The sequence below is a fragment of the Solanum verrucosum genome, unplaced genomic scaffold (assembly GCF_900185275.1).
Source record: "Solanum verrucosum unplaced genomic scaffold, falcon-dt-bn FXZP01000163.1, whole genome shotgun sequence".
Classification (NCBI taxonomy): Eukaryota; Viridiplantae; Streptophyta; class Magnoliopsida; order Solanales; family Solanaceae; genus Solanum; species Solanum verrucosum.
The window spans coordinates 125,197-136,516 of NW_026020379.1; the positions used below are offsets into that span (position 1 = coordinate 125,197).

Consider the following 11,320-nt stretch of genomic DNA (forward strand, 5'->3'; position numbering starts at 1 on the left):
CATTTTTTTAATAATAAATAATTTCTTCAATTCAAATTTATGACACTTTTTTCTGTAAATCAATTTTAAAAAATGACATCTTTATATATTTAATATTAATTTAATTATAAAATAAATATTTTACCTTTAATAAAATTTTATTTAATCATATAAGTATTTTAATTTATTTTAAATCATAAATCTTTTTTAAAAATTCTTTATATTTAAACTCTGTTGGCCCCCAAACTAAAACCCAGTATCGAGATGGTTCGGACTTAAAGTGGACTGATCTGTTCCATCTAACACCCTTACTAACCAGTAACCACCAATCCATATTGCTCCAAACAGTTCTCTTTCTCCAAATTGGGTAAAAATCTAGACCAAAACTTAGGATCGAGACGGTTCGAGCCTAAAGTGGGTTGATCCGAAGCAACCGTCCCATCTAAAATCTTACTTCCCACCAATCCATATTGCTCAAAATAATTGTCTCTTTCTCCTAATTGGGTAAAATTCTAGACCAAAACTCAGAATCGAGATGGTTCCAGTTTAAAGTGGATTGATCCAGAGCGACCGTCCCATCAAACACCCTTACTTCCCACCACTCCATATTGCTCCAAATAGTTGTCTCTTTCTCCCAATTGGGTAAAATATTAGACCAAATGTTGATCAACAGAAGCACTTTGATCAGATCAAGGGGCCACAAGACTAACAAGTGAGAATATGTTTGTCCTATTAGGCTTAGATAAACTCTAAAATGCCTCATCATTACAAGTCAACAACTATATCCTAATAACACTTTCTTTTTCTTGTTCTTTTTGTTGGTTGAGAGTGGGTGGGGGTTTGAGTATTTATTATACATAGTAATATATGCATTTTCAAAAAGTAAAGTGGGTGTAGCACTAAATTAGTGTATGCAAAGTATCACTACACTACTATGCCTTAGTGATAATATGTGTGAAATGAGGTGTTTGGAAATGTTCGAAGTAGTTAAATAGGAAGATCACAATAATTAATTACAGAACTCTGTTTTGTTGACCACTTGGCTTATGCCTGTTTGAATAACGTCGGTATAATTCTATTTGACATATTCATTTTCAAATGATATTAACTTTGTTTACATATAGGCAAATTCACACCTATAATAGAAAGAAACGGTAAGCTTTCTGCTCTATTTGCTCGTTGGCTTCGCGTCAACCAACCACATTTTAGGAATTTGCTCTCTATGGTCTATATATGTTTAGACATTAGTCCAAAAAAAAAACATAGATATATTACAACTATTATATATTAAGATAAGAATGCCCAACAAAGCTACAAATTTGGAAAGACACATATATAAATTTAACAGAAAGCAGTACTGGAATAGCTCTTAACAACATTACTAGACAGTATTTGGATCAATGAGCTATTTTTTGGACCAACACATCTAGGGGTTTTGAACTGGCTCACCGCGCCTCCTAATCCAACGAAATGATCCAATATCTTATGAAAGGTTCCCCTCTTCACAATCCTCAGTTCAAGTGCTCCAATTCCATTCACTTTCCGGGAGCTCACGTAGCCTGCATCGAGGAACGATGTGTCGAGACAGTTGCAGCACTCTTGCAACATTTCATCAGTTGTTTCCCCACTCAGTTCCCAGAAGATGACGTAGTGTCCTGGATCAGCTGAGACGTTGACATGGCCGGTGAAGTCCACCACTTCTAGTTTTTTGTCAACTAAGTGCTTGCCTGCAGCTTCCACAGCTAGTTGCAAATCTTTCTCAGTGTTCTTGTCTATGTTAATGCTCAGCAAAAGGTTCCTTCTGCAGACAAACTGGAGTTCTGGAGTGTCATTGTGGAATCCTTTTATCTTGACAACATCACCTAGTCTATAACGATATAAACCTGCATATACAAATGCATAACTCTCGTCAATTATACCGTCAGTACATATAGCTAAACTCGTATATGACGCAATAGATAGACCGATAGCTTGTTATTTTGAATAAATTTGTTAAGTGTAGTAGATAGGGAGCAACTAGACAGAATTTAGAAGGAAGAATGCAAAAGATTCCAACATTCTAAGGAGTACTTAACAACAAAAGGGAAGTGGTCAAAAGGAATTGAATATCAAGCACATGCAAGTATTGCAGAACAAATGAGTACAATAGACCATGTACAAAAAACATGTCAACTCCAGAATAAGGCGTAAAAACAAACGATAAATGTTTCCTGCAATATTGCCATAAAGAACAAAGACTAAGGACGATGCTAAACGCCACAAGTCTAAGCTGAGAGAAATTGATTCATTACATGGAAGTCACTAAATTAGAGCAGAACTCGTTCAGCGGGAAGAATCACTGAATAAATTAGACTATGTTCCCTCCAACGATCGCAGGTTTAGCATGTTATGTTCACTCCATAATTCATATACAAAGAGAGACCACAATTTGATGAGCATAGCATTTTCAAGAAAAGACGTGCAAGAAAATTGTACCTGCGAAATTGGTGAAGACAATTTCATACTCTTCACCAAGTTTAACTTCAGTCAGGCCGACTGGACAATTTGCTTGCTCCATGCCAATGAGATTTTCCTCGAGTGGGAGGAATTCAAAATAGCTAATATTTGGTAACACTGCATAAGTAACCATCTCAGGGGGGAATTTCGGGTTAACGTTTATTCCAACCCATCCTTCAGAAGAACCATAATCTGCACCCAATAGAGGTAATTCCCCTGCATAGTGCCTCAGTTTCTTCAAGTAAGGCTCCATGGAACCTGTCATGATACCATATATGTACTTTGTATTCGGGAAGAGTTCAGGAATCAAGCCGTACCAATTGCTTAAACTTGAGCATTTGCTATAAATTGTATCAGCCAGTTCTGGATCAGGCTTCAGCAATTTCGACATAGCCAATCTTATGGATGGCACAGTGACTCGGCTCGATAAGATTCCCTCCCTTATGTCAACAACAAGTGCTTCCCATACTTGTTCGAAAGTTCGAAAAGCATGGACAATGCTATATGCAAACATAGATGAAATAACTTGAACTTCATCGCGGAAAATGAGACCACACAGAAGGTGACAGTATAAGGATTGTTGAAAATCAGGACCAAATATTACTTCATCAGGACTACAAACTGGGGTAGACATTGCCTTCATTATCTTCTTGAACTGTGCATTTCTATACACATTGGTAGTGGCTGTTCCAGCTGCCAAACCACCTTTAGTTTTAAACTGCTTGCTGCTGTAAATAAACTGCAAAGCCTTCCCATTCCCAATTGGAAATTCTCTGTAAGAAAAAAACAGAACTATTACATTAAGCCTAAACATAGTGTGAACTATTACTATTACTATTACTATTGCAGAAACAACCAATAGTTCCTTTTCTTTTCTTGGGAGTTAGAAAGTGTGACACAAGTTAGGTAAAGGTCCCTACATCTATCACCATTTAAACACTTTTAACTTTCCATGGCTGCTCCAATTATTATGGAACTATTTGCCTTTATCCCTAGGCTATATGATGTATTTATGGAAAAAAAAAAAACTTCATGAACCAACAAGCAAATTACATGAGAAACAAGACACAGAACAAAATGACAAATGGAAAATTACTTGTTCCTAAAGGCAAAAGAAGTCTTGAATATCTGCATGGTGGAATTCATCAATTCATCATTGAAAGGTACAAACTTTGGCTTCCCTTGAGTAGTACCAGAACTGCAAATCAACAATTAAATTTCCTTAGTAAATTTCTTTAAACATACAACAATATACCCACTGCACTCTCACAAGTGGAATCTAGGTAGAGTACAACGTACGCAGACCTTACCCCTACTTTGAGAGGTAGTTTTCGATAAACGATCAACTCAAGGAAAAACACATCAAAGCAAATTGAAAAAGAATAACTAAAGTGAAGGGATCATGACAAAATACCGCAAAAAGCATGATCAAACATTCTGAAAAAAGGAACAGTAATCACATTACGAAAGTGTGATAATCGAAGTACTTGAGATAGTAGATAGTAACAGAAATCGACAGACAAGACACTTGTTTAAACATCAACCCAAAAAAGAAGGGAACTTTTTTCCTTACGTCAAGGAGATGGTTTCAATGGGCTTTCCAGTAAGAATAGGTGAAAGATCACCATCAGCAATTCTTTGAATGTAAGGCTCCAAATCATTGTGACTGACAATAGGGACACAAGCCTTGAAAGTCTCAACATCAGTTCTGCCATTCAGACCCCATTGCTTCAAATACTCTGTTCCCCCATTTTCTTTCAGAATTTTCTCAAGTGTCTCTTCTTGAATCCTCCCAGCATTTTTAGTCAACACCTCAAAATCCTCAATCACTTGTTCTGCATCAAATTTCTGCTCAATATTTTCCACCATCATCTTCTTAATCCCTCCTACAATAAACACCTCTCATAAGAACAAAAGACTTCAACTTTAAGCAATACCAGTAAGCATTAATACAATTTGAGAGATGGGGTTGGGGGTTAAAAAGAATAGAACAATTTAAACTATGTGTCAAACAAGCATAAGGCTGCAAAATTTCTTGTTCTTGATTGTTCACTTTATGCAATTAGACCAAAGTTCACAAAAAGTCAAAGATGAAATTAAACAGTTACAAAAGAATCTAGTTTAATAGCTTATCAGACATACAAACAAATACAATTAAAAAAAAAACTAAACACTCCATAGAACCTTTTAGTATAGCTATACAAGACATACATACAAAGACGAGAAAATGTATAAATAAATGATATGAAAGCAAGTTGAACAGAAGTACTCCATAGTTGTTACTAACTTCAATGCAACTTAACTCATAAAGGGTACATAGAAGCAGTGACGGACCCAAAAATTTTGTTGAGGGTTCAAAGTATAAAGAAGAAGTTTAGGTGGTAATGCAAGTGCGTGGTGAGCGTAGTAGTCCCTTGGCATGCTTTCCATAGATATTTCATTGGTTCATAAAAGTAAAGACTAAATTAATCAAAGATATCGAGGACAAAGAACCATTCATAAGAATTTTAGTGAATCGACTGTATTACATAAGTTAATTCCTAAAACATGTGAAAACTAAATGATGAAAAAGGGAGCAAGACAGGGAAGAAAGATATTTACCTTATCATGCTAAATTTAACTTATTTTATCATACCATAGTAAGCATTTCTTTCTACTTTTATCATGCTCCATCGAACATTCTTAAAATTTCTTGTGCTTTTTATACTTTTATTTTGTAATGTTTCACTTTATTTTTAACTTTTTAAAAATTTTAAATTATCATCCATTCAATCACATATTACTATGAAAATCGTCAAGATTCTCTAAAAGTGTGTAAAAATAAAGTTACTAATATTATAATGCATATTCAGAAGATAAATAAATGGCATTGCCAATTTTTTAGTTCATATAGTTCAATTTACTAGGTTAGTTATAATTTGTACAAAAGACAAATAACGAATAAATCAAATATGTTTAGTTTCCATCTCTCTAAAATAGAATTAAAAATATAAAAGAAATTTCACGAATTCTATAAATTAATATTTTAAAAGGATGTTGACGATATTTAAGTTTCTTCATTCAATTACATCTAATTTACTTTTTTTTAAAAATAAATAAATTATATTTTTATCCCAATTTCAAGTTAAATATAATTCATCATTTTTTAAAAGAGTTATTCAAGTTAGTATATGAAAAAAAGAGTTACGTTGAAACAAAAAAAAAAGAAAAAAAAAAGAATGTGTCTAATAAATTTAAACAAAAACAAATTAAAAAGAAGAAATGGAACAAAAAGAAAAAATAATGAAAAAGAAGAAGAAAGTCTAAGCCCAAAATAAAATAAATCTTTAACAGTTAATATCCACTCCTTATATTAAAAAAAAAGGGAAACGAGTCATCACCTTAGATACACAGAATCAACATAAAAAAATCTAAAACAAATTACAAAAAAAAATAACTAAACAGAGAACTCTAGAATCACACAAAATCTAAAAAGTCCTAAAACATAAAAGATTTCTAAAAAGGGAAAAGATTGACAAAAAGACCAAAAGGGTATCCAAACTCAAGTAACTTAAACATAAAAATCAAAACTTTTATCAAATAATTTAATCAAAAAACACAAAACACAAAACGCAAAACCCCATATGCGTATTTTTGTATACCTTTGTTATAAATGGCTTAGAAATGAAGAAGGGGTTCTCAAAATGACAAACAACAGGTTTTCTTGAAAATTAAAAAAAAAAAACAAATAAAAATTGGATTTTTTTTTTGTGGGGTTTCTTGAAAATTAATTCTACAGCTTCAAATGAAAAACTTGGGTGTTATCAAAACACAAAACCTTAAACAAATATATACATTTAACAATTATATATATTTTTTTTTATTTTTTTTTTCAGAAATGGACAAAAAGAGAAAGGATGACTCTTGTGTTTTGATGAGGGAAGATTCTTTTAGAGAAGAGAAGTATATATAGCAAGTGAAGTGTGAGCAAACACCGTCCAACGTGGCATATTATTGTTACCGAAAATACCCTTGAGAGTTTACTATAACTGCAATAAAACAATAGGATAATGGAAAATGGTTATCTGTCCTTTTCTGGAAATTAATGTACTGAAAATACAGAAAGTCCGTTGGAGATTATTTTGAGGAAGTCGGCCGTTTATGGGCAAAACAGAATTAAGTGGTGGGGATTATCCCAAAAGATGAAAAGATGTTTAGCTTTAAGGCATACTCCTCTTTTATCTTTAATTTTTGAAAATTGAAACTGTATTTGATCGTAAAATAAATTAACTATTGTTTTTTGAATTTTTATGATTAATTGAAATGAAAAAAGTAAAAATTATCGTTGTATAGATAGATATTGATAAACAAACTAGTTAATTTGTACTATCATTAATGGGAGGTTGTGGAAATAATTTCTTGTCGAAATGCAAGATAAGATTGCATATAATAAATTCTAGGCTTAAGTCATCTGCGGCCCCTTAAAGTTGTCCGCATAATTCGTTTAAACATCTCAACTAAGGTTTGTACCTATTGAACACCTATGCTCCTTAAAATTGATACCTATTTGACATTTTTTTACAGTCAATCAAAAATCTGATGTGTGTACTACACTCGCTGTGACATGGCAAATTGATGAATTAAATGATGACATGTGGCATTTGGTTCCAAAAATTTATTTTAAAAGCGAATTCTAAAAAATAACTATTTTAATCTATTTAGCTAACTAAAAAAAATAAAAAAGAATTTTCTAAAAAACCCACCCATCCACCCCACGGCAACCCCTCATTTTTTTTCTCTCCAGTTGATCCAAATCGTCCCCAACTCTCCAACAAGACAGTCCATTCCTCAATCGATTTTTCAATTGTAATCCTCTTCTCTCCATCTAGTTTTGGTACGAGGAAGATGAAAAAGGTTTCGTCGGAAAATTTTAAATTCCTATTACCATGACCGGAAAAAATGGAGTTACCTGACATATTTTTTTGAATTCCATAACTGGTGTTTTTGTAGTTGAAGAACTCTTCATTTCTTTTTAATTATCAATTTTAATTCTATGGAATTTCATGATACCATTTTTAATAAGCTTAATTAGTTTACATTTTAATTTGAAGTGGTGATGTCTGTTTGAGTGACCAGAAATAGATATGAACGGAGGCCGGCTAACTTTTTTAACTTCAATATCTAAAAATCTTATTTCTTCTTGCAAAATCACATCAATTCGTAGATTCAGAATTCTTCTTTCTTTTTGCAAAATCATATCAATTCATAGATTTAGAATTCTTCTTTCTTTTTGCAAGATCACATCAATGCGTAGGTTCAGATTTAGAAAGAAAAAGAAGTGCAGAGAGTTTGGAGTTTGAGGAAGAAGATGATGGCTGGAATAAGGGGGTGGGGTTGATTTCTTTGTTTATCAAGAAATCAATTTTAAATAATTTTTAGTTATTTTAGTGCCCAATGTCAATAAAAGAAAAAAAGTATAAGTTTTTTAAAAAGTAAAATACTATTTTGAACCTATTCACGCGCTAATACTAAGTGAAGTACACTTATGTTGCCACGTCAACGTTTTGTGTTTAATAGGTACATATTTTGAACAATTTAGGTGTTCAATAGGTACAAGTCCTAGTTGAGGTGTCTAAGTGATTTATGCGGACAACTTTAAGGGTTTGTAGATGATTTAAGCCTAAATCCTAATAGTTCAATCCTTTCTCAGATCTCACACATATATAGAAGGGGCTCAGTGCATTGGGATGTCCTTTTATCACCTGTCAAAATGCAAGATAAGAATGCATATAATGAATATATAATAAAATTTTATTTTATTGTATATTTATATACTATTATTTTTATAATTTATATTATGTATATTATTTTGCAGAATTAGACAAAAATAAAGGGTAAAATAATATTTTTGCAAGATTAGAAAAAAAAGATGAAAGATTTCTGTCATCCCATAAAAAGGTAAAATATTGATTGAAAAATTGAATATGTACATCTTAATTTAATAAAAATAAATATTAAATTAATTTTTAATAATAGATATTTAAAATAGTTTCTCTCTATAACAATAATTTTAATATTAAAAGTACATTGATACTTATCATTTTTCATAATTTGACTTTCAGAAACACTCTTCAAATGAATTAGTCAAATACAAATTGTGTTTTTTCATAAACATTTTTGTGAAAAACTATTTTTTAATAAATACTTCTAGAAATAATTATTCTCTCTGTCCAACAATAGTTGTTCACTATTGACTTGGTACAAGAAACAATAAATAATAGGGGCAATATTACTATATTATCCTTTCACTTTATTAAATCTAATGTTTTGAAAAATGTGTTAGATGATAAATAATATTTAATAGCAAGGGTAAAATAGACACAAAAGATAAATTATCTCTTGATTTTTTAAATTGGACAAGTATTATTGGACAACTAATTTTAGTATAGTGAATAACTATTGTTGAACGGAGGAAGTAGTTTTGAGCCCAACTTGTTTTAACATCACCCACTTTTATGCATTTTTTGTCACCGAAAACACCCCTAAGAGCTCACTATAATTGCAATAAAACAATAATGATAATGGAAATGGGATCTGTCCTTTTCTGGAAATTAAAGTGCTAACAACTATAAAAGTGAGTTGGAGATTATTTTAAGGAAATAACAGAATTAAGTGGGGATTATCCAAATCACTCAAACTCTCAAAGAATAAAAAAGATGTTTAGCTTTTCCAAAATTTAAGGCATGTATCTTTTATTTTTTGTGGATATTAAGGGTGTAATTTTTCATATTTGGTTTATCAAGATTTTTAGAAAAAAAACTCCCTTAAAAATAAAAGAACAATTTTTTTTTGACAGAAATTAAGGAAACAAGTTTTGTTAGTAATAATCATACTCATGTCTTATCCTTAAGATACAGAGATGAATCTAGAAATTGAAAGTATCGAAAAAATTGTTATTTTTAATATAAACGTGTCAAAATTTTTCTTCAACTAATATAGACACGTCAATTATTTACTACAAAGTTTTGGACAGAACTCTATGAATTTTTTTTTAAAAATGTGTTGTAACTACTAAAATGCCAAAAAGTTGCAATTGGAAGTTAGTTTAATAACACATTACGTTACTGAATAAATAATTGATAATGTGTAAAATTGAAAGTTGTGAAAGTATTCTAAATGAAAAGTGTGATGTACAAATTTGAATGATAAGAGCAACATCAAGGAAAATTTTAGAGTAAAATGTTTAAAAAACTATAATCCACTTGTACAAAGACATGTCCTCTTAAACTTGTCTTTTAATGATAATCCTATCTTAAGATTCAAGGTATAATAGAGATAATAATATGTTTGTTTTTCTTCACAAATTTTAGATAGGAAGATATGGAGATCGAAGATTAGGATTAGAAAATTAATAGATAGTTAAGTGTTGTCTAAATTCTCTTATCATTATTTTTATTATTAGGTTTCTGGTATCCTATTTTTAAAATTTTATTAGTACTTGTTGTTTCTTTTGGTTCAATTATTGTAATATGTGTTGTTACTGTTTCTTTCTTCATTATTTACTATACTTGATCTTTTTTCATACTGTTTTTTCATATGTTTTTACTTGAGCCGAGAATCTATCAAAAACACTTTCTCTATTCTCGCAAGATAGGGGTAAAATTATATACGCAATATCTTATAAGGATATAATTTGTGAGATTACAGTTGATAAGTTACATTTTACTTGCTATTGTTGCTTTGGATAGAAGAGTATGGTGATTCTCTTCAAATTGTGGACCAATATGCAATGTTCATAAATGCATGATCACAACTTACACAGAATCACTGACCATTATATATATTTTTGCAAAATTTCATGATTATTTTTCTTGGTCAAAATAGTGGAACTAATCTGTTCCGCAGACAATGCTATGTATTATCCTAAAAATTCACTTAATATGTATTAAGAAGGATGCTATTTAATAATTCAAAAAGAAAATTGATAATTTTTCACTTAGTATGTACAAATTTATGGAGCGTACAAAATTCAAAGTGGACGGAGAGAATAAAAGTGGCCAAAAAGAAAGGAACATTCAAAGAGACAGACGGAGTGATGCAAATAAAAATGACATGTTTATTTTTATAGACTTTTAACTTCATGGGAACTTCATTATTTTATTATTATTACTAATAATAATTAGAGCAATTCATGTTTTGTGATTAGTGAAGAATATTACTACAGTAATTGTACTTTAACTTTATCTGAACTTGCTTAATAATTGACTAACCTAGTTTACCATCAAATCATTACAACTTCTAACCGTGCTTAACCTTTCCTTCGTTTTATATTAGTTGTGATGTTTCATTCTCGAGAGTTAAATTATATTAATTTTAAATGAAGTAATATTTTGAAATATATATATTTTATCAAATTATAAGATAAAAATTGCAACTTGTAATATTTATTGTGTAATTTAAAAATATTAAATTAATGTAATCTAATTTAATTTAAAAAATAAGTCAAATCAACTTTAAAAAGAAATACATGACAATTAATTTTGCACGAAAAAAGTAAATAAAGAAGTGAATTGCTTCTTCCACCCTTTCTCTTTTGACTTTAACTAGTATCCACCGTCGGTGGAAATTATTTTTTACACAAGTAACTAGTAAGTAGTACTTTCAAACCTATTATAGGTAAGTTTTAATTATTTTTACTTCCTAATACTCAAATTAAAAATAAGATAAACAGTTGTAGAAGGTAACTAAGACTCTATATTTACTCTACCATTTAATATTATGATTTATTTTTATTAAAGGGAAAAAAATCTGAAATATATTCGAACTTTGATCGAAATTACTGTAACAATATCGAACTTTGAAAATG

At 30.5% G+C, this 11,320-nt stretch overlaps 2 protein-coding genes across 2 annotated transcripts in view; both read right to left on the minus strand.

The window, feature by feature from the left end:
* The window catches only part of LOC125838912 (jasmonoyl--L-amino acid synthetase JAR6), a 118,728-nt gene extending 112,570 nt beyond the window's left edge, over positions 1 to 6,158 (minus strand). Inside the window, exon 1 of the mRNA XM_049517912.1 lies at positions 6,117 to 6,158. The gene's annotated coding sequence lies outside the window, so the exon portion shown is untranslated. The remainder of the gene's footprint in view (positions 1 to 6,116) is intronic.
* On the minus strand, positions 1,292 to 6,169 carry LOC125838913 (jasmonoyl--L-amino acid synthetase JAR6-like). Its single transcript, XM_049517914.1, has 5 exons — positions 6,117 to 6,169; positions 4,049 to 4,361; positions 3,572 to 3,673; positions 2,455 to 3,248; positions 1,292 to 1,862 (listed from the first exon to the last, which is right to left on the minus strand). Exons 2-5 carry the CDS (start codon positions 4,345 to 4,347, stop codon positions 1,321 to 1,323), a joined length of 1,737 nt encoding a protein of 578 aa, XP_049373871.1. The 5' UTR covers positions 4,348 to 4,361; positions 6,117 to 6,169; the 3' UTR covers positions 1,292 to 1,320.
* Positions 6,170 to 11,320: the final 5,151 nt, after the last annotated feature.

Coding starts and splice junctions, on each gene's coding strand:
- LOC125838913 (XM_049517914.1), bottom strand. CDS start 4,347: ATGATGGTGGAAAATATTGAGCAGAAATTTGATGCAGAACAAGTGATT. Junction 3,674..4,048: donor ATTGAAACCATCTCCTTGAC/GTAAGGAAAAAA, acceptor GTTGATTTGCAG/TTCTGGTACTACTCAAGGGA. Junction 1,863..2,454: donor TGTCTTCACCAATTTCGCAG/GTACAATTTTCT, acceptor TTGTATATGCAG/GTTTATATCGTTATAGACTA.